The 23973-nt window shown below is 36.9% G+C and overlaps 1 protein-coding gene across 2 annotated transcripts; it reads right to left on the bottom strand.

The window, feature by feature from the left end:
* Positions 1-23973, bottom strand: P2RY10 (P2Y receptor family member 10). 2 transcript variants are annotated; one of them, XM_074323779.1, is made up of 3 exons: positions 23940-23973; positions 17857-17900; positions 1-1062 (listed from the first exon to the last, which is right to left on the bottom strand). In XM_074323779.1, exons 2-3 carry the CDS (start codon positions 17859-17861, stop codon positions 27-29), a joined length of 1041 nt encoding a protein of 346 aa, XP_074179880.1. In that variant the 5' UTR covers positions 17862-17900; positions 23940-23973; the 3' UTR covers positions 1-26. The 2 variants fall into 2 exon arrangements, with proteins under 2 accessions (XP_074179880.1, XP_019573100.1); XM_019717541.2 differs by lacking the exons at positions 17857-17900; positions 23940-23973 and adding an exon at positions 16083-16227.

The raw sequence follows: 23973 nt of genomic DNA, 5'->3' as shown, positions 1-23973 counted from the left end.
TTGTAATTGAAAAGTTATTTTATTTTTTAGCCAATCATTGATGAACCACTCTCCCTGCTCATGAGGCGGGAACGGGTCACAGAGCTGCCATGGCGGGATAGTTGGTCTCGAAACTCTGAGGCCATGAAGTAATAGAGAATCGGATCCAAAACACAGCAGAGACTTGCAAGACATAGAGAAAAAGGGTGAAAATACAATGTACTTTTGACAATGGAAGGGCTGCTAATGATGGCTTCCTTTACCATGGTGTAAAATATAAAGTTAATATGATAGGGAGTGAAGCATATGACGAAGACTGCAGCACACATGAAAACCATCCGCAGTGCTTTCTGCCTCTCACTGATTCCTTGGAAAGCCATTGATGGCTGTCTCAAGGATATGGTAGTTTTCCAGGTACACCATGCTATGATTACTACTGGGATCACAAATCCTGCCAGCTCAGCAACTGTAATCATCCCAACCAAAGTCACTGCATTCATTCGCTTGTATCCAAGATCAGCAAAGCAGGACTCATTGTTGTTGGCTAAGTCCGTGCTTCTCATGATGGGAAATGACAAACATACAGTCCCCACTACGACCCAGATGGCAGCACTGATGCCCACATCATACCTACGCTTCCAGTCTCTGGCCCTGAAGGGCTTGAGGAGAAAGAAGCACCTCTGAAGGCTGATGCATGTCAGGAAGCAAATGCTGGCATACATGTTGAGATACTTCAGGTAGAAGCACAGCAGGCAAAGGGTCTTTTGGAAAGGCCAGTGATGGCTGATGTAATAGTAAATCCGGAGGGGTAAGGACAGCACATGGGCAAGATCAGCCACGGAGAGGTTGATCATGAAAATGATGGCTTTATTTTTCTTGTTGATGTAGCGGCACAGAACCCACAAGGCTGCACTGTTGGCCAGAAGACCAGGGATGAATATGAGGGTGTAGGTGGTTGCATAGAGAGAGTATTGAAATGTTACATTAGTGACATTGCAGTTAGTCTCATCACTGCTTGTACCGTTGCAACCCATCTTGAATGTTTCAGTATATTCATCAAGGTAAGCCGTGGAGTTATGATTCCTGCCCAAAGCAAAGAAAAAACAGAGTATAATAGTCAGTTCTTTAGTCAACACCCAGATTCCTTTTTGTACTTACAAAGACATAGAATATTACAATTAGAAGGGACCTGTTTACAGATGAAAAAGCAAATCTCATAGAAGATCTACTACTGATGTAAGGTCATCCAATTATTCAATTAGAGGACCATGGAAACACATTTAATTCAGCCTCCACATAATAGAAGTAGAAAAAGCAAGGCCCAGATAGTCTAAGTTTTCTGTTGCAAGTAAGCATGTCCTGAAACATTTAGTCTATTGTTCTCGCCATAGCCAAAAGTGTGTGGCAGTTGTGTCTGTTTCTTCTGTGTCTAAATTTGTCTTGCCTCAAGCTTTGGTTAAAGTGAATACTGCTCACTCATTCCCAATTGCAATGATAGAAATCCAGCTTCACCATTTTTGTCCCTTCGTCTCTCCCTTGTTTGCCAACTTGTGCATTGGGTCCTGACTTCCTATCTTGGCACTCCAGCACTTGGAAAATAGCCTGCCCTTTTACCCTGCATTGCCAGTATCCTGGCTGAAGTTCAGGGCTTGGGAATGTTACCTACTTATTATTTTATCACAATAGCTGGTGGTTCTTGTGCATTTTGTCTCTCTCTCTCTCTCGGCTTAGGCCATATTACAAATTTATGTGAAAAACTTCAGTAATATATGAGTTTAGAAGCTGAACTAGGATATTTTTCCTTATATAGTCTGGACAGGAAACTCTTCCTCTAAGGGGAATTCTGTACTGGTGTGACATCATGGACATGACAGATTATCCAACAGTGAATACTGATTAGGACACCAGCAAAACAGGCCACCAATATCATTTTTTGGAAACAGTTTAAGTTTTAATATTTTTTTCAGTAAAGTAGTTATCATAAGGGGAAAAAAAGATTTTTGGACTTCCTTAATCTTATTTTATGCTTCAGTGTGGTTTTTATTATGTATTATATATAGGACCTGGGGAATATAGAGTAATCTTTAGGGCTTTTCAAGGTCTCACTGTGGATTTATGCAGGCTGCCTGAAAATAAGAATAGCAGAAAAGCAACAATCTCATTCTTTTACTTTCACTTTCTTATAGAATTTTAGACTGGAAAGGAGCTTTGAAAATCATTTCATTCATCCTCCACATAATACAAGTAGAAAAAGTAAGGCCCAGAGAGGAGTTCATTAAGGTAACAAAGCCACTGAACAGAGATGTATGACTTCAAACATGAGGACAATGTGCTTAACCTTTTACAAACGTAGCTTCTGTCCATATTGCAGAAATAAATGTTTGTTGCATTTAGAGCTAGAAGTGGAAGAAATAAAGCAGTAAGGTAGTTCCTCATATGGAATAAGGGTTTTTGTTGTTATTATTTTTATTTTGTTTTGTTTTGTGTTTATAAAAACAGAGGAGTAGCTTGCTTTCAAATTCTCCTTATAAGTAGCAGAATTACATATATATATATATATATATATATATATATATATATATATATATATATATATATATGTATATATATTTAAGTCGTACTCCAGGAAATAGAAATGTGATTTAAACAACAACAACAACAACAAAAAAAACAGAACACCAAGTGATTAATTTTAATTCACAGATAAAAGAAAGTCAATGTTATGAGCTACCATTACTCTGAAAACTACTTTCACATTCCTCTGATATTCCATTGTCCCTACTTGGCTGGTCTATGATATGTCCTGAAAAATCACACAGTCATCTTCCTTATGTATGTATGACTTACAACAGAGGGCAGAGGGGTGCTCACAGGTGAAAAGACAGTAGATAATCATCACGGTGTGACTATCAATGATGCACCCCAGAATCTGTAATGGAATTTTTTACATGCATTATCTAATTTCATTCTCACAACTGTCCTAAGAGGTAGGTACAATTATTACTCTCATATGCAGATGAGGAAACTAAGGTTCAAAGAGATTCAGTAAATTGCCCGCGGTAACAATGCTAGAAAATGTTAACAATGAGATTTACTATCGTTCCATACTTGTTCCAAAGTCTATGCTATTTCTACTATACCACTTGCTTCTCCCTGCTCAGGAGGAACTACTTAATAGAATGGGGTTCATTGTGACACCTGGAGGGCACATTATAGTAAAACCTTTCTAATCCCACAGTAGAATCTAATTATTTTATAACACTAGGATTACTCTAGGTAGGCCATTAGGATATAACTAAAAATTTTCTCTCACACACATCACCAATCCCTCCTCATCACCCACTTTGACTTTAATATTAGCACTGTTTCTACTCTCATCTATTATCCATACAGAGGCTATGAGAGAGCAAGGGAAGATACATTGCGTGCATTTCAGTTTCAAGAACTAAGAACAGCTCACACACACCCAAATCACACTTCTACTTTTTCAATTTACAGACATGAGGAATTGTTCCTGCTTCACTGGTGTAGTAAGTTTCACTTACTAAAAGGGCGAGTTCTCATCTCTTTCCTGTGGGTTCTTAAAGCCTCTGCAATTCACAGTCTATTGTGAGTTTAGAGATTTTCATGGCCTGCTTTCCTAAACCTCTTCTCTTCTCCAGATTGAAAGGGAGGTAGGAAGGGTTTTCCCCAAAATCTGTTTGGTGACTATTATTATACATAAAATCCCCAATTATAGGGAGATGCTGGGGGGGATTTCTTTTTTAGGGCAGAAATATAAACGCTCTCAGAGAAGGAATGTTTAACTCGTTGTGGGCAATCTGTGACATTTCTGAAATTTAAGAAAGGAGAACAACCTAAGAAGCCACTAACAGGAAAATGCTGAATGGAAGGGCTAAAGTCAGAATATGTTCATTCTCTCTGTCTCTACCTCTGACTCTGTCTCTTTCTCTCTCTTTGGCTCTGGCTCTACTGTTGACTACTGGTTGTTTTTGCCCACTGTGATGCCAGTCTTTCTCCCCTTCAATATAGATGTATTTTTGTTTCCTGTTTCAGAATGTGGTGTGAGGTTGGTGTCAGACTTAAGTCTGAGTTCCCTTCTCAGTCAGTGCCATGACTCTCCTCCCAGACACTCAAGTTAGAAACTGGCAATTCATCCAACCTCTATCACTACATTTTACCCATATCCCATCAGAAACCAGGTGATTCTCCTCCTAAAAAGCTCTCAAATCCATATTCAATCCATCTGTACTTCTATTGTTGCCATCTTAATCCACGCCACTGTCATCATTCTTCTTGACTGTTGTGACAGATACCTTACTGGACTCCCTGCATCTTGCCCCTTGCAGTCCATTCCACATACTGTGTCTAATGCTAACATTAATTACAGCTACCATTTATTGAGGGCTATCATCTATTTGCAGGCTAAGCACTCTTCACATATTATCTCGTTAATTCTCATAGCAGCCCTATAATTATTTCTATATTACAAATGAGGAAACTGAGACCAAGAGAGGTAAAGTAAGTTGTGCTAAAGTCACAAAAACTGAATAGTGTAAAGGTGGTGTATTGGAATTGGAATATGTGATTGTTTTCATATTCCCTTATCTCTGTCATGGCACTTACCACACTTACTGAAATTCTGTTAACATGTCTTTCTCTTTAATTAGATTTTGCACTTCTTTATGACAGGAACTCTGTCATTTCTTGACCCATTCTTACCCTTTCCACACTGTGGCCAAAGTGATCTTTCTTTGAAATATTATGTCATTCTCCTGTCTAAAATCCTTTGCATGTTCTATATTGCATTAAGGCCAAACTTCTTACTGTGGCCTTAAAGGCCATACCTAATATGGCTCTTGTGCCCTTCTATATCAGCTCATGCCATCCTCTTCCTCAATGGTGTTTTAAGTACACCAAGATGCTTTCACATTTTAGAACAAGCCAAGCTTTTGTTCCTGACTAAGTCTTCTGCTCATGTTGTCCTCTCTGTCAGGAATTCTCTTCCTCTAGATCTTCACTTCTCTGACTCCATTTAATGTCAGTTTGCAGGTCAGAGAGAACTTCACTGTCAGTACTATCTAGGTAGTCCTACACATCACTATATACTCTTTTACTCTCTGTTCTTTCTCTTTATAGCATCAACATTTGTAATTCAAAGGTCTGTTTACATGTTTATTGGCTATTTTACCAACTATGTCGTTAGCTCTATTCATGCCATAACAAACTCTGTTCTGTTCATCACCATATAGCCAAGATAAACTGCTATTTAGCAATAAAAGTAGTATAATTGGATTGAATTGCATACACAATAGTTTAAAGTCTGTATTCGGCAACTTTATGCAAAAATGTAAACCCTGATTTATTGAGTGATGCATTTCTGCTGCCTGCTGTTTCCTTAAATTTTATCTTCTAATTGGGCTATTATCATCAATATTCCCTGCACCTACCTTTTTCAACTCATAAAAGTCATGCCTGTAGAAGCCTGAAGAACGTGCAAAATAAATTTAAAAAGTTAGAAATGACAGGTAGTCAGACATATCCTATGGGTAGAAACCAGCATGGCCCAAGATCTCAGAGGACCATCAACACTATTATCTGAAACTCAGGAAGAAGGTAGTAGTCCTTCTAATCTATTTCCAAAAGCATCTCAATCCCTTATTGTTGTTGGTTGTTATTTGTGAAAGGATCACTTTCCTTATCTCATCAGCAAGTAATTTCCTACCCACCTATGCATGGGACCTGGAATGAGAGTGAGAAGGCTGCATCTGTAGTTCTCAAAATTCTCCACAGATGGAAAATAAGTATAAAGGGAAAATAAGTTTTTCTATTTGCTTTTTTTTCCCCCATGACTTTTTGAGGATTCCGACTGCCTTGGAGGTCATCAGTCAGTCATCATATACAGAAGGTGCCAAAAAAATGTATACATATTTTAAGAAACGAAAAAAACTGTACAAAATTACGCTGATGGTAACCACTTTGAGCACCTCTTGTAATTGCAGAAGTCAAACGTGACTTGTATTCACCTTTTGTTATCAGTTTATGTTGAGTATTACAATTTAATACAGTTTTTTGCTCTCTTAAAATGTGTATACATTTTTTGGCACCATCTGTATTTAATAAGCATCATCCTATGAACTCTGTGTTAAGTTCTGTGTATAAAATAGAATCACCCGCTATAATTTTTGGTCCCTGTGAAGCTTCTGGTCTGGTGGGGGAAATATTTTTTAAATCTCCAACATCACAATCAGCGAATGACAAGAACTGAGATAAATGGCTTAGGTGACAAGAAATAATTATGTTAGCACAGCATCATCCTTGTGAGTTAAGTGAGACAAATACGAATAATACCCCTATTATAGTTTTTAGCTGACAAAGAGACACATTTGAGAACAATTTGGTACCCTATTAAGTCACAGGGTTAGAATATGGTGGAACTAGGACCAAAAGTGAGGTTTGTAGGCCTCTTACTCAATGTTCTTTGTAACATGTCAGGCTACTTCTGTTGAATTCTTAGAGATAGAGCACCTCAAGTCAGAGAATACGGCACATGCGTCAAGCCATCTGCATCCTCTTATTGGTCTCTGTAGGTATAGGTTTGGAGAGAAAAATAGAAGTGGTGACTGGGGAAGAGATAAAGTTAACTGTACTTTGTCTGAATTATGCACTATTGTATTTATATCCTAGCAGCTCTTCAAAACTGTTGTCAAGTCCAATTTCCTCAAGAAAGCCTGCACTGGGTATTACCAATAATATTTATATGAGATTTAGTAATTCATGATTTCATTCAGCAAATAAACATTCTTCTATGTGTGTATACAACATGCTACTTGCTGGTGATGGTGGAGTGGGGTGGGAAATTTCAGTGAAGAATAATACATGATTGTTGCCCTCAAGAAGGTTATAGTCATTTAGGAAAGATAGACATAAGAATAACTAATCATAATAGATTTTTTTATCATTTATATCCCTCATACTGTGTGAACCCTCCTCCCCCCATCCATTATCCCTCTGACATCGCACAGAACCGTTACATTTCCACTGTCTGTATTCTTAAATCTGTACTCCGCTTCTTGTAAGTATACACACACACACACACACACACACACACACACACACACACACACATATGAACTTGTAGTTCACATTCATTATTGTTCAGCTTCAGCTTCAAGTGTACAATGCAGCGTCATTATAGATTTTTAAATGTGCCATGAAAGACATAACAAAGAAGTTTTTGTGGAGGTAGAAATGAATCCTTCACAGAAAAGGAGAATTGCAAGCTCAACTTTAAGGATAAATTCATTTTCAATAAACAGTTGTGGGGTGAGCAGGGTGTAGGAGAAGAAATGATGGGAAAGGAATTCCCAAAGTGAGTGAATTGCATTAAAAAATCCTAAAGTTTTATTACCCAGTGTCACCCCAATACATTTAATTTAAAAAGTAAAACAAAATAAAAAAGTTTTAAAGTCTCAGAGTATAAAAACAAATGACCTATATAATCATAGGTGTTCTAGCCCAGGTGGAGAATAGGGTGAGTTGGTGTAGAAGATCGAATGGGAGGTAAAAGTGGGAGAAGGTAATAGAAAGGAGAAGAGACTAAAAAATGTAGATACAACCAGATCATGGAGGGTTTTATGGGGAATCATTGAAGGATTCTGGGAATAGATGTGATATTGCCATAATTGTGTTTTAGAAAGATCACTCTGGCAACAGTGTGGATGATGGATTAAAAAGATGGAAAAACAGAGATAAGAAGTCCAAATCATTTGGAAGTTTGTAGGGTGATCAACATTCCAGGTTTGCCTAGGTCTGAAGGTTTCCTGGGACAGAATTTTTAGTGCTAAAACCATGACAGGGCAGGGCAAACAGTATAGCTGGTCACCCTATTATTGCAACAGTTGAGATAATAAAAAAATAAGCTCTGGACTTATTATAGTATGGACATTACAATTTGAAATAAAAATCAGAAATAGAATTGACCAGTTTTGGAGACTGTTTAACTGAGGAGTCAAAGATAATTTAGTTTTTAAAACATGTGAAATATAAAAAGATATCACAGCTTTGCATCTTTCCAAAGCTCTTTAAAATCAGCAGCTCACAGCATTCATGGCTCCTGACAATCTGAGTCAATTCACCTCTTTCTTATTCCAAGGAAGTACTCTCTTCCAAGCTTTTCAAATTTGTACTATCTGCCAAGCTTTATCAATTTTTGACTCTACAAATGGTTTTATTTCTCTAACATTATCACTCAGCTGCACTGTAAATTGCACCATACTAGTTTGAACCATATACTCCCAGAGACCTTAAATTTCAAAATCTCTCAATTTCTCCTGCTCTTACCCAGCATCCTTCCTCATATAACTTCCTCCCCTACCCAGCCTAGATTAAATGATCAACTTAACTACTCTCATATTAGAACCCTTAAATTCCTTGTTTGCCATTATTCTGATGCACCAACCTGGCAAGGCCTAAATCCCAGAACAAGTCCACAGTTCTTTTTTTTTTTTTTTTTGCTGTCCTAACTGCTAAATGATCCTATTAAAAGTATCAGGATCTATTTAGAATGCCCAAACTAGAAATTTATGATCTCCAGTCTAAGATTATTTTGCTCCAGCCTCCTTTTGCACACCTCTGACTAGTATCTTCTCCTATTCCCATGATGGCCATTCAGCACTTTCACAACTCTACTAAAGCTTCTTCTCTCCTCTTCTCCAATCCCCCATGTTTTTTGTTGTTTTTTTCCTGCAGAGGATCTTACTTCTTAAATCACAGAGAAAATTTAGCTTATTTGGTGAGAAGCAATTCAATTTCATCCATTGTCCCCTCCCAACACACACAATCTTATGTGCAGCTACATCTTTCTTACTTCTCAACACAGCTGTCTTTCCTGTTGCTCAAGATGAATTCCCATGTTCTTAATCCCTTTTATTTCTTATTAAATGATCTCTTTTAATCCTAGATCATCATTCTCTCCTCCACTCTCAGTCAGATCTTTGTCATCAAGTCTCTCCAGCCCCTGAAATAATCTTATCTTGTCTATGCATCTTATTCTAGCTTTGTCACTTTCCTTCTCTTCTTAAATAAACTCACAATAGTTTACACTGATTGTTTACTTTTCCTTACTTTATATCCATTCTTCAATGCACTCCAAGATAGCATGCATTCCATCAAAACCTCACTGAAACTGCTTTAGCAAAAATGACAAATGACCATCATGCTGCTGAATCATGCATGACTTCTTTGCTGCCATGGACACAGTCTGACCACTTCCATCTTTTTGAAATGATCCTGTCATTTGGCTTCTTAACCACAACTCTTTCTTGATTCTCCTTCTTAAATGTATACCCTTTCATACTGAGTCTCTTTCATGTTTTCTTTATTATCTGCATATCCTTTAAATGTCCGTTATTCTCAGGTCTGCATCTTCTCTTCTTATTCAGCATCCCAGTGCTAACTAACATCATTCACTTTCATGGCTTCAATTACCAGCCATATCTTGATGATCCTCATGTCTCTGTGTCTAGGCATGGCCTCTCCTCAGATGTTAAACCTATATGTCCAACTTCCAGCTGAGATTTCCCATTTGAATGTCTCCCAGACACCTCAAAATAAATATGTATAAAATGAAACTCATCATACTCCCTGACCTTTCCTTTTATATATCCACCACAATCTACCCAGTTACAAGACCCAGAATCCTCAGAAAAATCCTAGACCTCTTCTTCTCTTTCATTTAATCAACCATGATTTCTCTCTCTCTCTCGATTATTAAAATACTGATTAATTGATCTACCTGACTCAAAGATTGTCCTCTTAAAATATATTCTCTACTTTGCTACCAAAATGATGTATAAAAATGCAAATCTGGGCTACCATGTCACCACAGGAATTGTTTTAACAATATGCTCACTGAATTAGATTAAAGTTTTCCATTTATGTATCTGTATTTCTAACTCAACCATGAACATTTTGAAGGCGAACGCCATGTCTTACTTATCTTTAAATCTCCAGAACCCAGCAGAATGATAGGCACCTAGTCATTCAGTAAATATCTTTAACTGAACAAATAATCTGCCTTATGATAACTCTTATATTTTTAATTATTTATGGATCTCTCCACACTGGGCTGTGAGTTTTGTTAAGTCAGAGGTCATGTCCTGAATTTCTTTATCACTGTCTTTCTTTCTAACCCTAAAACAAAGCTAAACATATTAAAATAGTTGATGTTAACTAGCCTATGTAGGGAATAACCCCAGGAATTTAACCTCATTAATGTTGCATAACCAACTCAGCTAACTATGATCACACAGACAATAAAGGTCAACAAAATTATAACCTGTGAAAATGCCACGTCCTCGGCATATACTACAGACCCCTAACTCTGTGTTTGTGGACCACCCAGACAGATATGAGAGCAGAATTCCCAGTGATTCTGATACCAATCATTAAAGAAGTAGATGCCTTTTGGTTTCTCCAGTGTGCAGTGCTGTGTCCAGGGTACACGCTGCCTACACCAAGTACCAGGACTGTGAAGAGGGATACCTCTTCTCTTGAAAGAGAAATCTGGTGATAGGCTCTAAACCTTAAAGGGAATGACCAGCACAGAGTTCTAAGGTGATAATCAGAGCAAAAAATCAGCTACCATCTTTGAGCCAATAAGATTCACTTTTAATGTGTGGCTCTAAGGATGGTCCTAATAATGAAGATTGGTATAAAATTATGACTAAAACTCCAACAAACTCCTTTCTTCCTTGATCCCATCTCAGAGGTCAATATTTTAGTCCTATTTTAAGGTCCTATCTCAATCCTCATCTTTTCCTTGCCCTGGGCAATCCTATTATAACTTCCTCCTTTTTTGTACTCTTAGTGGACTTATAGGCCACACAATGAAAATCTCTCTCTGAGGGAAGTCTCTGTATCTTAGACTTTTATACTCTTTACTTTGCTTAGCAGAGGGTTAGGCACATAGTAGGGGCTCAGTTCATACACATTGATTTGTAAAGGTAAGTATATGGAGAATAGACACATATTAGCTAAGACTTAGGCAGTTTTACTTTTAATGTCTCTCTCATGAGCTACTCTCCCAAGCAACAGCCATAGTCTTTTTCCCTATGCTACTGAGGAAAATATGGGCAGGGCAAGGATAATAAAGATGGAGTCTAATATATCTGGACACTTAAGAGTTTCAAAGACTACAATCGCAGCTTTTTATTTCAAATCCAACAGGAATCCCATAAACTTAAACGAGAATTTGGTCATTAAACACTTCACTTTATGAAATACCTAAAATTTGTCTCAGAACACAGATTTATGTCAGGTGTTTAAATATGATTAAATGAAGCCGAGTCCAAGAGCTTAGTAAGTACCAATAACATCTACACAAAGGCAGCTTTTCTTCTTAACCAATTACCTCAATACTGTGGTTTCACAAAAGTACAAGCAAAGTGAGCTTACATTATTGTAACATCAGAATTTGTACCAGATTCCTAAGTCTAGGTGAAAGACTAAATCCAAGGAGTTTCCACATGCATCCTGTCAATCACTAGCTAAGTGCTATTAATATGTTACCTTTAATCCGTGTAAGAGCTCTAAGTTAATTATTAGCATACCCCTTTACAGATCAGAAAATGGAGGCTCAGCAGGATTAAGTATCTTTTGAAATGTCACAGTTATTATGATTTCAATTGTAATAAGGCTCTTCATGAGCAGAGAAAGCTAAAATTCTTCTTACCCAAACAACTTATTGTATGGACAGATATTTTAAAATGGGATTTCTGTGGATAAGAGTGTTCTTCAAAGATGAAGAAGCTGTAATTCTTGGTTCTATTTCTAACACTTTTATAACTATGTATATATGGCATGTGACTGCTCACCAGGTGTCAGGGTAGGGTTGTATCAAAACCAGAGATCTTTATGGAGTTTTCTTCTGTGATTCCAAGCCGTAATATATCTATGTATAGAATACTGGAAAAATTTATTTATAACAGTAGTGAGCTAAATGTGACAGCATGTTGTAGAATGGGGAATACACAAAAGCATTAGAACTTCTTGAAAAGAGTACTGGATTTGGAACTAAGACACTTGGATTCTAGTAAATATTCAAATACTAATTTGACTACTAATTATTTAATTAGTTTTACTATTAATTATTCAAATATAAATTAATTATTTCAATACTAATACTAATTCTAGTAAATATCCAGATATTTGTGTTGCCCTGCTAAACCCCTTCCATTCTGTGTGTTTAATTTCCCTCATCATTAAAATAAGACAATTTGAACTGGATGAGCTTTTATGCCTTTCCAGTTCTAACTTGCTTGACTTTAGCAATATGGCTCCTCTCAACCCCTGCCCCAAACTAATAGTACCAGCACTAACACTGCCATCATTAATGTAGCCACCAACATCTCAAGCCACCTGCTGATTTATACTTTACAAAGCATTATTATATCTATAATTGCTGTTAATCGTCACTAAAGGTATATATTGTAAATAATAAGGTCAGACGATGTCATCCTCATTTTACAAGTCAGGAAGCTGAGACTCAAAATAAGTGACTTAATTTACCTCAAGACATAAGGTTAGCAAATGACAGAGTGAGGAGGGTGGGACCTAGGCCTCTGGCATCAAAGGGACTGCTGCTTTTCTAGTACAACTCTAAAAAGCTTTATCCTTTCATTTGCCCCTCTTTTAATCCCTCATCATTAAGTCACTAATACCACTAAGTGAACATGTTTATCAAATTTGCTTCTCCTATTTTCTTTGATGGTAGTGCCAGTATGTGGGCTTGTCATTTTGGGATAAAGGAAAATTCAATTGGGAAAAGTTGCTGACTGGAACACTTCCCACTCCCTAGAGGACACCCTTGGCAGTCCATTGGAAACATACCTTGCATTGCCTTACCTTACCTTTTTCTTCTCTCAACGACAAAAGTCTCACATGAATTACCCAAGTCAGTCTGACCCCCATTGATATGGGGTGCTGCATTCAATCGCTTGCAACCATAGCCAAAGAAGAGCAACTCAAATTTGGAACTCTGTGGTTTCCTGAATTAATTAAAATCAACTCTAAATAACCCATGAAGATTTGGATATATTCTGCAAGTGCACACATTTTTTTCTATAAATTAGAAGAAGTGAAAATTATTTTTAATCCTTAAAATGAGTTAAAAAACATTAGACTATTCACAAACTAACCAAATTTGAATTGAACTCACATGCATGCACCTTTATAAATAATTTTTAAAAGAGGCCTGATTAGATGTCATTTTTGCAGTTGGGGCAGCATTTTCGGGGTGGAAAACATCATGTTCTTTGGGCAGACCTGAGGTCATATCTTGACTTAGTTATCAGCTGTCTATCCTGAAACAGCTCACTTCATATCTCTGGGCCTCAATTTCCTCATTTATAAAATTAGGATCACAGTACCTGCAACATAGATTGTTGTGAAGATTAAATGGAAAATGTATATGAAGTACCTATTTTCATGTCGGGTACACAGTAGACATTGAATAAATGTCAGTTCATTTCCCATTTACTCATAATATCCAAGAGCCTTTGGTTGAATTCTGGACTTTTCTGGGTTCATGAAAACCCCCCAAATGTATAGATGTGAGGGATGGCTAGCAGACTAAAACAATAATTATCATAGTGGAACGGTGGAAAACGTGTTACTTGAAAAAAACAATATTCCATATTGCAGGCAATGTATTGAAATTCAAAATCATTTTCCCTATAGTACAAACTGGTGAAAGTACAGATCTTCAAAATATTTTTGGCTATTGGGCACACAGTACTTGGAAAATGTTAATGCAATGGGGTAGGCTTTTCTAGGAGTCCAGGATCTGGTCCTAGGGAGGCAAGTCTGCAATAATCTTATAGTGATAGTTTTCAAATGTTTTTCAAAGGGAACCATGGTTTTAAAAGATTGAGAAATACTGATTGAGTGACACTGTCATTGAGGAAATCAGATTTCAGAATTATTTCCCTTGTTTGTTGTTTGCATTTTGTCATTTGAAAAAAAGAAGATTACTTGCAAAACATTTGCCTGTGGTCCAAAAAACGAGGCTCTCATGATAACATTATTCTGAAAGAAATATAATATCCCTTGGCAAAGGTTACTGGGTTCCCTTTGAGATATAGACTATATTTCTAGAAGGTCCCCTTTAGTTAGGTTTCCCTACTATAGTTCCGTTATATACCACTTCGTGATACATAACCCTTCTCAGGCACCTAGGAGCCTAGAGTCAAATCATTGTATTACTAGAAAGGAAATTAAAGACCTTCTATTCCAAGCTTTCCCCTTATATAGGTTAGAATATTGAGAGCCAGAGAAATAAAGCAACTTGCTTAAAGCCACACAGTGAGTCACTGACAGGACTTGAACTTTACTTTCTGTGTATTGATCCATCTACTTCATCACTCTCGCTGTGATGCATGTGAATCAAAATAGATGAAAACTTCCCTATAAAATCCCTGACCTGGCTTGAAGTAGGCTTTTGACTAAATATTTTAAATAAAGCATAGACTACCTCCCAGTCATTGCCCTGATTGTTATAACTGTTAGAAAGGGTGGTTTCGCAAGACACAGCTCTGTCTTCTTTGCTAGAGCTGTGACAGAAGGCAATAGACATCCCTGCATGTTAGGACACCAATTGAGTGACACCACTCCAAACCACGCATAAGTATGCTCATTAGATGTCTTATGCTCCACCACTTCCAGGATATGAGCAGACTATACAACTTGAAATCAACATCTTTCCCAGTTGAGCCACAGAATGATCTGCTTTTGACCAAAGAAGGACCTGTGTTCAACAGAAACAATTGCAAAGACAGTTACCCTGAATGCATGACCTAATTTATTTGTATACTTCAGGCCATTTCCTGCCTCAGTGCACCAGCATATCACATTTTTTTAACAGTGAATAATTTTAAAATTGCTAAGAGAAACTCCTCTATTAATGGAAATGGTCATGATTCCCCACATCCACTTTGAACAATAAAAATAAAAATGTCTCCACTTGCAGAATCCTTGGGACTGAGATTACTCCCCACAAAAAGCACAACAAACCTTGTTTTCATTCTATACCAAATGATCCTGGTACAAACTGGCAAGACAGAATCCACCTTCAAGGATTCCCCAACTGGAAGTTCCCTTTTGATTCAGTCATCTTAACTCTGGACCAGAGAGGTTGCTAACACTCAGAGTAATGAGAACAATAATCACTGAGAGACAGGTGCCTCTCTTTGGTGGCTTTGCTATCCAGTACGGCTAAGCTTGGGTCAAAAATCACCTTTCAAATTATCAAGAAAGGCCCCTGAACAGACTCTGAAATCATTTTACCAGAGCTTACCACCTAGGATATTTTCTCCTTTCCTAACCTAAAATCCAACATAGTTATAAATACATTTACAGTATTGTCTGGTAAGTACAGGCTACTATAGGAAAAAGGACATGATTTAGAAGACACAGTTTCTAGTTCCTGTTCTACCATTAACTAGCTGAGTGATTCTAAGTGTCTTAACTGGCTCTCAGTTTTCACATCTGTATCGTGAGGGATTTAGATCTTAAAGAGCTCTTTCATGATCTGACATTCTTTCCTTCTCTCTTGATAGAACTTACTATCTGTTGCTATATCTGTGAAAGCTAAACTTACCAAAGCAAGGAGCTTATACATAAAGTTTGTCTTCATTATGCAGCTAAATAAATAATATAGAGCAGAAATTCAAATCCTCTTTTTTCTGTCTGAATATGTCAAATTTTTCCAATGAGTCTCAGAAGCACACACTTTTCTTACCACTTTGTGTCACCCTCCCAAATTGATGAAGTAACAAAGAAGCCTCAGCAAAGAGTGAACTCGCTCACAGACTCCATGCTCCTGTGTTATGGTTGGGACTGATAGCATTAACCCTAAATATGTACTCCAGTCAAACTCAAGGAAAATCACCATGACTCCTGCTATAAGATGTCTGAAATGAGGAACCAGGGACCATTTTCAACTTGGACACTGGTCCCACATCTGCCACTGTCCTAGACATTTATACCACCACTGATCTTCCCACATGAAACCACCAATTCCCAGATACTAAGATATAACTTACCCTGGAGCCTTGCTGGAATTAGCACTCTTGTTTCTTTGCAGGGAGCCGGGGGTAAAAAAGCCTAACTCTAAGTGGTACGGATCCTGCTGATAGCTGACAAATTTGTTGTTGAAAGAGGAAGTTGAGTGCGTTTGGTGTCTCACCACAGAAACCTTATTTACACAGACTGAAGGTAAGTTCCTTGAACATATGACGCTACTCAAGCTTTATTTCATTGGTGCAGATAAATTCAAAGAGCAAGGAGCCAAAGGTTGTGCTAAGTCAAGCAATGACTGTATATCAGTCTTCCTCACTGTTTCTCACCTTATCTCCTTCCACCACAGCCCACATGCCTATCTGTCTCACTAGATTCCAGTAGGCTCCATGGCAAAATGGGATTTTGAAGCAAAATCTGAAGGGAGTTTACCCAAGAACAAGAAAGTTGTAATTTCTTCAAGTCTGAGGGGCAAAGGGTGAAGAAACCTCAAGAAAAATCAGAAGTAATAGCAGTAAGATTAACTTTGCTTAAGCTGTTCCCTCCATCTGGAGTGCATTTCCCTCAACCTCTCATCTCTCAAGGCTCATAGTTTAATATATAGTTTAGTTATTTCTGTACATTTCTTATCCCTTTTGGTATACTGAAAACTGCTTGAGGGCTACGATCATGTCTGATTCATCTCTGTATTCCCAACCAGTCCGGAACAAGTCACTTTTATAAATGTTTGTTGAATAAATAAGTGAGGGAATGTATGAAAAAATAAATATTAAAATAATGAATGAATAAACAAATGAACAGTGTTGATCACTGAGTCTCCCTACAGTTTACTACGATTTTGGTTTTTATGTATAATGTCCACAGGGATTTTTAAGTATGAATATAAAGAAAGATCATACTCTTAGGGACTACGGTGTCAGCAAAGTTTGAGAATAGTTCTGAGAAACAAGGCTTGCAAACAGCACAAACCTCTGTGGGCAGGTAAGAGAACCACATTCAGACACCATGGCCTGGAGCTGCAAAGAGACTTCTGGGTAATATGCATAGCAAAGGAGAAAAATAAAGTATTGTGTGTTAGGTTAAACAATAGCATTTGGATTTATGGGTAAGATTGAATAAATAAGCAAATGGATGACAACATTTTTGCAGTTGAGCAACATGGATCTGCAACAAGCTCTCCTTATAAAACCAGAGCCCTCTGAAAGCTGGATGGAGCCATGTCCAACACTCAGAAATGTCTAATACAAATTTCAAAGACATCAAGAGATGGAAAAGAAACACTTTTAGCACTAGAAACTAAGAGCTTTAACTGACTGATGAAAAGGCCATGGCTTGTGAGAACTGGCAAAAGGAGAGTATATCCATCCTAGCTGAGTTATATCAAATGAAACATGTTTGACCTTGCAATCCCCTTCTTAATTCTGATTTCATATATTTATACAGCTCCAATCTGTTGTTAATTTAGTATTCTGACTTGGCATCCTTACTGAAAGGAGAATATATTGACAGGCCAACACACATTTCAGTCCATTTGGCAGTTCTGTTCCTTACTATAAATTATTAAATTGGCTTTCTGGTACAAATCCATCCCTTGTGAGTTGGGGCCCCATGAGCCAGTTTTCCTAGTGCATGATACTACTCTGGAAAAAGAAATTTCCAGATCTGTTGAGTGTTAAGCAAAACCCTGGGACAGAAAGGGAAAAGGAATGCTTTCCTCACAATTAGCTATTGTTACTACCTCCCACTGTTATTTCACAGACAATACCTTAACATTGTTAAGAAGAAAGCCTGTCAGCTTACCTCATTTCTCTCGTGCATGCAAGTATACTCTCTTTTCATTGGCCCTAAAAAGGGAAGCAAAAGTAGCTCAGAAGTGACGACCCAATTTAGGCAAAGAAAATTTCAACTTAGGTAAAGTTTGAGGGTTAATTAAAAAGAGCAAAACTTTGGACAAACAAAAACAGCTAATAATTTAACAATAATCTCTGATTGACTTTTAGGAGAGAGTCTACTAATTATTGAGGATGACTGATGGTCTAGGAATTATTGTCACCTCAAAGCAAGTAATAAATATCCAGTCATAAGAGTCTAAAAAAATACTACAGCTGTTCCATTTTGCCCACAGTTCTGAACTCTTATTTTCTCTCTATGTTTAGAGGGAAGTTTATTATAACCGGTGCACTGTATCTCTCCTAGGCTGGGAAAAGTTTATGAGTTGATGCTTCAGAGGCTTTTAGGTCTTCTCTAACAGTAACAGTAGATTAGGAGTGACAGCTATTAAAGAAATTATTCATTATACTATACTGTATTTTCCAGGAGCCCCAAGAGTACTACCTGATCTTAGTATTAAAAAGAACTAGATTTTTAAAAATAACAGGTTTGACTTGATTCTTATGGATACTGATAATAGTGTCATGTGTCTCTTTTTACATGGTCTGCTGAAAAACCTGGAACTAATAGTCTACTGTTAGCAAGTTTGGAGATCTTTTCATGGTGTGCTTTTTTTGATTATCCTCTTTCTTGGTCCTATTCTTATGTTCTTGCCCATTTTTTCTTTATTATTTTAAACCTCATTATCCATTTATGTGGATAATAAATTGATAATTTATTATCCACATAATAGTATGCAGCCTTGCAAACCATCTTCAATCCTTTCTGGAACAATAGTGGAACAAAAAAGTAAAAAAAAACACACGTGAACTGTGACCTCAATTCCTTCTGCGTTAGAACTGGTGAACATTAATGGCTTTAGATAAACTGTCTTCAGGAGTTTTCCATATCTGCTTCTATAACCACAGAGTATTCCTGCACTTTGTTTGGAATTAATCATTCAACAAGTACTTAAAGAGCTACAACACTGAGCAATTTTGTTGAATACTGAGTGACAAAGGTGGAATTCAAAAAAATAAAATATGTCCCCTATGCTTTAGGAGTCCACTTTAAGTGACAAGTTGATCACTCATAAAATGATTTAAAAACATTGTATAGTATATTATTTGTTATTAAGTTACATGAAAGTTAATATGAGTTCACTATGGGCTGAACCTGTTTGGGAACGTGGCTGATCCTTGCTCAATAGACAAGTTTGGTTTGATCAATATTCCCAATGGGTAGAACACATCCCACTGGAGGTGTGCAAGGTTATTTTTGGTGGCACAAGGAATAACTATTTAAAAATTTTCAAGTTATACATTTATTTTAAGAATTGATAATGTAATACAATCAGTACTTCAAATCTATGATTTTATGGATAATATTACGACAAAGGTAAAATAGGTTTCTAAGCTTTAAAAAATGTGATTTAACAAACACACACAAATAAAAAGGAGAGGGTAAGCAGAAATAGTACAAACATTGGAGGAATATTTGGATGTCTCAAATTTGGCAAATACCAGCTTATATAGGAGAGAAGGCAAGGATTTCCAAAAGAGAGAAGGAATATTGCCAAGGACATAAGAGGTCAGACAGTGAAGCTCGCGAACTCATCCTAGAAAAACATTGCTGCATACCTCATTGCTGAATATCACTACAGTCATCTTCAAAGTACTCCCCTTGGGAAGCTATGCACTGATGCCAGCACCTAGCCCACACTTCAAAGCAGTTTTGGAACTCTTTTTTCTGGAATGGCCATCAGAGCTGTCATTGTATTACCCTGGATGTCCTGAATGTCATCAAAGTGTCTTCCTTTCAATATTTCTTTATCTTTGGGTAAAGAAAGAAGTAATTGGGTGCCAGATGAGGTGAGTAGGGAGGTGTTCTAATACAGTTATTTGTTTATTGGCTAAGAACTCCCTTACAGACAGTGCTGTGTGAGCTAGTGCATTTTTGTTATGCAAGAGCCATGAATTGTTGGCAAAAAGTTCAGGTTGTTTTCATCTAACTTTTTCAGCACTTCTAAATAGTAAACTTGGTTAACTGTTTGTCCAGTTGGTACAAATTTATAATGAATAATTCTTCTGATATCAAAAAAGTTTAGCAATATCATTGCAACAAGTTCCTAAACTTAATTGTCATATTTGTAAATTAAGAGTAAGCATGTACTATTCATGTGATAGTGAAGACAAACTTTTGATCAAAGCATAGGGCATGTTAAGGAATGGGAAAAGAAAAGAAGCTTGGAGGGTAGACCCATGCAAAGAAAATCTTGGAGTATAGACGCCATAGGATACAGGACGTCTTTGAAGGGTTTTAAAGAGAGCTGACGGAGGGAGATGAAACTCATTTTTTCAGTATTCTCTATGTACTGGTCATCATTCTAGGCAATTTACACACATTATCTCACATAATCCTCAGAATAAGCTTATGGAGTAGGGACTATTATTATCACCTAGCTTATCCGTGAGTGAATTGTTGTACAGAGGTTAATCAATTTCCTTAAGATCTTACAACAAGTGGGAGAGGCAAGATTCAGACCCAAGTCTGTATGTCTCCAGAGCCCAGCAGTTTTTCTACCACTCACTCCCTAAAAAAATTGTTGAGACAAAGGTTCACAGAATTGATTAGAGAAGGGGGAGATACAGGAAGTGGAAGGCCCTGTTGGAAGATATACCAGTAATTTAAATGTAAGGTAATAAGAGCATGGATTAGGGCAGCGACAGTAAGAGTGAAGATAGAGGGTAATTTCAAAAGAATTGTTTTTCTCAAAAGAGTACTTAAAACCTTAATCAGTAAAATGAAAGAGGAAATGAATCTTCATGAGTAGAAATAAATCAGTCTCTAGGGTTTTAATTTTTGCATATTTTTCATTAAAACTTTTTTGTGTCATATACTGAAGTATCTTTCTTCAATGCAAAAAAAAACTTTTGTAGGTGGAAGAGGGGTTCATTTTTTCTGAATCCCAGAGGTTTGTATCAAAGACAGATATCAGCACAGGGCAACTTCTTAAGACCCTCTCTGAGGAACCTGCAGTCCTGAAAAGGGAAATGGTTAGTCTCACAGGATGTGAATTTCCAAAGAAAGGTATTTCAGAGAATTTCCATATAAAGAGGTTGCCTTCAGCTACATAAGTTGCTGGTTTAGTGTACATGTTTTGAATTTACGTGAATGATGAGATTCCCCCAAATTCTTGGTGATCTATTTGGTTTCTATATAATCAAAGCCATGAACAATGAGCAAAAGGACAAGGGATAAGGAAAAGTTATATCTTGCCTCAGTTTCTCATTTCAGGCTTCTTGCTATGAGATTTACAAGCTTCATACATGCCACAAGGACTGACCATTGGGAATAGAAGAAGACTATATTTTTTACCTCATCTTCCTTTGCTGGCTTTTCTGCTCAGCTTTTTCTCCAAGGATATGGTGCTTTTCCAGGCCCTATGGGCTTCTGTTTTCACCAAAGAATGTGACTTGGGGGAGATTCTTAATACTAAAACAGGTAGGGTTTCAGGAACCGAACACTGCAAACACAACAAAATAGATTCCAAGTGTCTGGAACTTCAGACACCGGCAAGAAGTAAAAATTCCTCAAAATCAGCATTCTGAAAATCAGCAATTAATCAAATTCCTGAAATCAACAATTCTCAAGTTTTTTTGGTTTCAGGTGCCTTTAAACTCTTAAAAATTATTTAGGATCTCAAGAGCTTTCATTTATGTGGGTTGTGTCCATCAATGCATATTATATTAAATGTTAAAAATTGATATTTTAAAATATTAATTTACTAATCCATTTAAAATAATAATAAATCTATTATAGGTTAATATAAATAACATATTTTATAAGATGCAACTAACTTACCAAAAATAGTGGGAAGAGTGACATTGCTTTACATTTTTGCAAATCTCTCTCTTGAATGTCTGGCTTAATAGAAGATATCTGGATTCTCATGTCCATTTTTCTCATTCATTCTGTTGTGATATATCATTTTATTGTAATATAGGAGAAATATTCCTAGCCTCACATGGGTTTGTAGATGAAAAAAGAAGCAGCATTTTAATAACCTTTTTGCACAAGTGTATATATTCTTCTTTGATACAACACAAAAACTAGACCAGTAGTAGCTGCAATATGGATTCTGAAAACATATCAAAGAACTTTTCATATTTTATTTATTAATGTTCATTGATCTAGCTCGTACTTTGAATGTATCTTTTAGCCATGCATTATTTGTAACAAAGTACGTTGGTCTTTTGGAAAATATTGGTTCATTGAGTATGAAACTATTGATACAATTCACTAACCAGAATCAGAAATGCATCACATTTGTTACCATCACCACCGGTTTCATCAGAAAAGTCTGTAAGCAATAGGAAGCTATCAAGTACATGGTGATTTGTTGCAAGTTACCCAAAGTTCTAATTTTTACTAGAAAACTCAAATTTTAACATTGGCAACAAATACTTGTCAGTTGTTTTTTTCTTAAAGTGACATGTTCAATTCAACCATTTCCAAGAAACATCTGCCAAATACCCAAATCTGAATAACTATAATTTTCTTTCAGTCTTTCTTTCAAGTAAAAATGTTTTTCCATGAAAAAAGTGTCTAGTTCAGCACAAAGCTTAAGTAAGTTTACAAACGCTTTTCTTTGAAACAACCATTATACCTTGATTTACAGCAAAAGTACTTTATATACACCTGCCATTTTTTTCACACAGAACATGAAAAAATATGTGTACTTAAAGATCAAAATTTAAGAAAATAATTTTTGGCAACCATCTGTTTTCTGCATATATGAGCCTGTTTCTGTTTTGGAGGGGTGGGTGGAAAATGTGACGGGATTAAGAAGTACAAATTGTTAGTTACAAATTAGTCATGGGGATAAAAATACAGCATAGGGAATATAGTCAATAATATTGTAATAACTAAGTATAGTGCCAGGTGGGTACTAGACTAATAGAGGGTATCACTTCATAAATTATATAAATGTTTAACCACTATGCTGCACACCTGAAACTAATGTAAAATAATATTGAATCTCAACTACAATTAAATTTTTTTAAAGGGGGGAAAGGTGAAGGGGAATAAAAGTTTCAAATTTTCAGTTATAAAATACATAAGTCATGGGGATATAATATACAGCATAGGGAATATCGTCAATATTGTAATAAGATTGTAGAGTGTCAGATGGTTTCTAGACTTATCATGGTGATCACTTCTTTAGGTATATAAATATTAAATAACTATGATAAATACCTGAAACTAATATATTGTATGTTAACTATATTTTAATAAACATTGTTAAAGAAAAAAAATAAATAAGTGATGTCACAGAAATGGCAGCATGAGGAGTGCTTCTTGAAATCTTCCCTGGAAGTTACAACAAACTGAACAGCTATAATTCAACAAAGGATAACATAAGCAGCACGCAAGCATGTCTGAGAGATCCACTTGTCAAATCATCTGAAGGTAGGCAAATTAGGTGAGTGGGGAAGGAGGGAAGAGGGAAGTGCAGAAACACAGGATGTGGGCACAGGACAAAAACTAGAGCTCACTGAAGTCTCTGGAGAGGAAAGAATCAAGGCTTCAGGCACACTCTCTGTGACCCACAGTCAGGCCTGATGGATCTGCATACAATATGGCTGAACTCAGCATTTAGGGCAGAGGCCTCACAGCAAAGACTGTATACAGAAGGGTGAAGACTGTGGTAGAAACCCTCCCTTTCAGGCAGAAAACAGAAAACAAAGACATGGAGCCTGGCCAACTGCCCCCCACCCTCCCAGTGTTAGAAACGGACTCCATTAGAAACTGTAGCAGTGTCAGATTTAAAAAAACAGAATATCTACAGCCCTGAGAGCTGCAGCAATGGTCCTGCAGCTTCAGACACACAGTGCAGCTAATTCTGACAACAGGGAAGGAGCCGTACAGGTAAGACAGCTGTGGGCTGGAAATCACCATTGTATGGAGCCAAAAACACACCAGCCACCTCTCACAGCCCACTCTACCCCTACCTTTTTGGGTGGATCCCTCCAGGGGCAACCAGAG

The sequence above is a fragment of the Rhinolophus sinicus genome, chromosome X (genome assembly GCF_036562045.2).
Source record: "Rhinolophus sinicus isolate RSC01 chromosome X, ASM3656204v1, whole genome shotgun sequence".
Taxonomy (NCBI): domain Eukaryota; kingdom Metazoa; phylum Chordata; class Mammalia; order Chiroptera; family Rhinolophidae; genus Rhinolophus; species Rhinolophus sinicus.
This window is presented reverse-complemented; position numbering and strand designations above follow the sequence as displayed.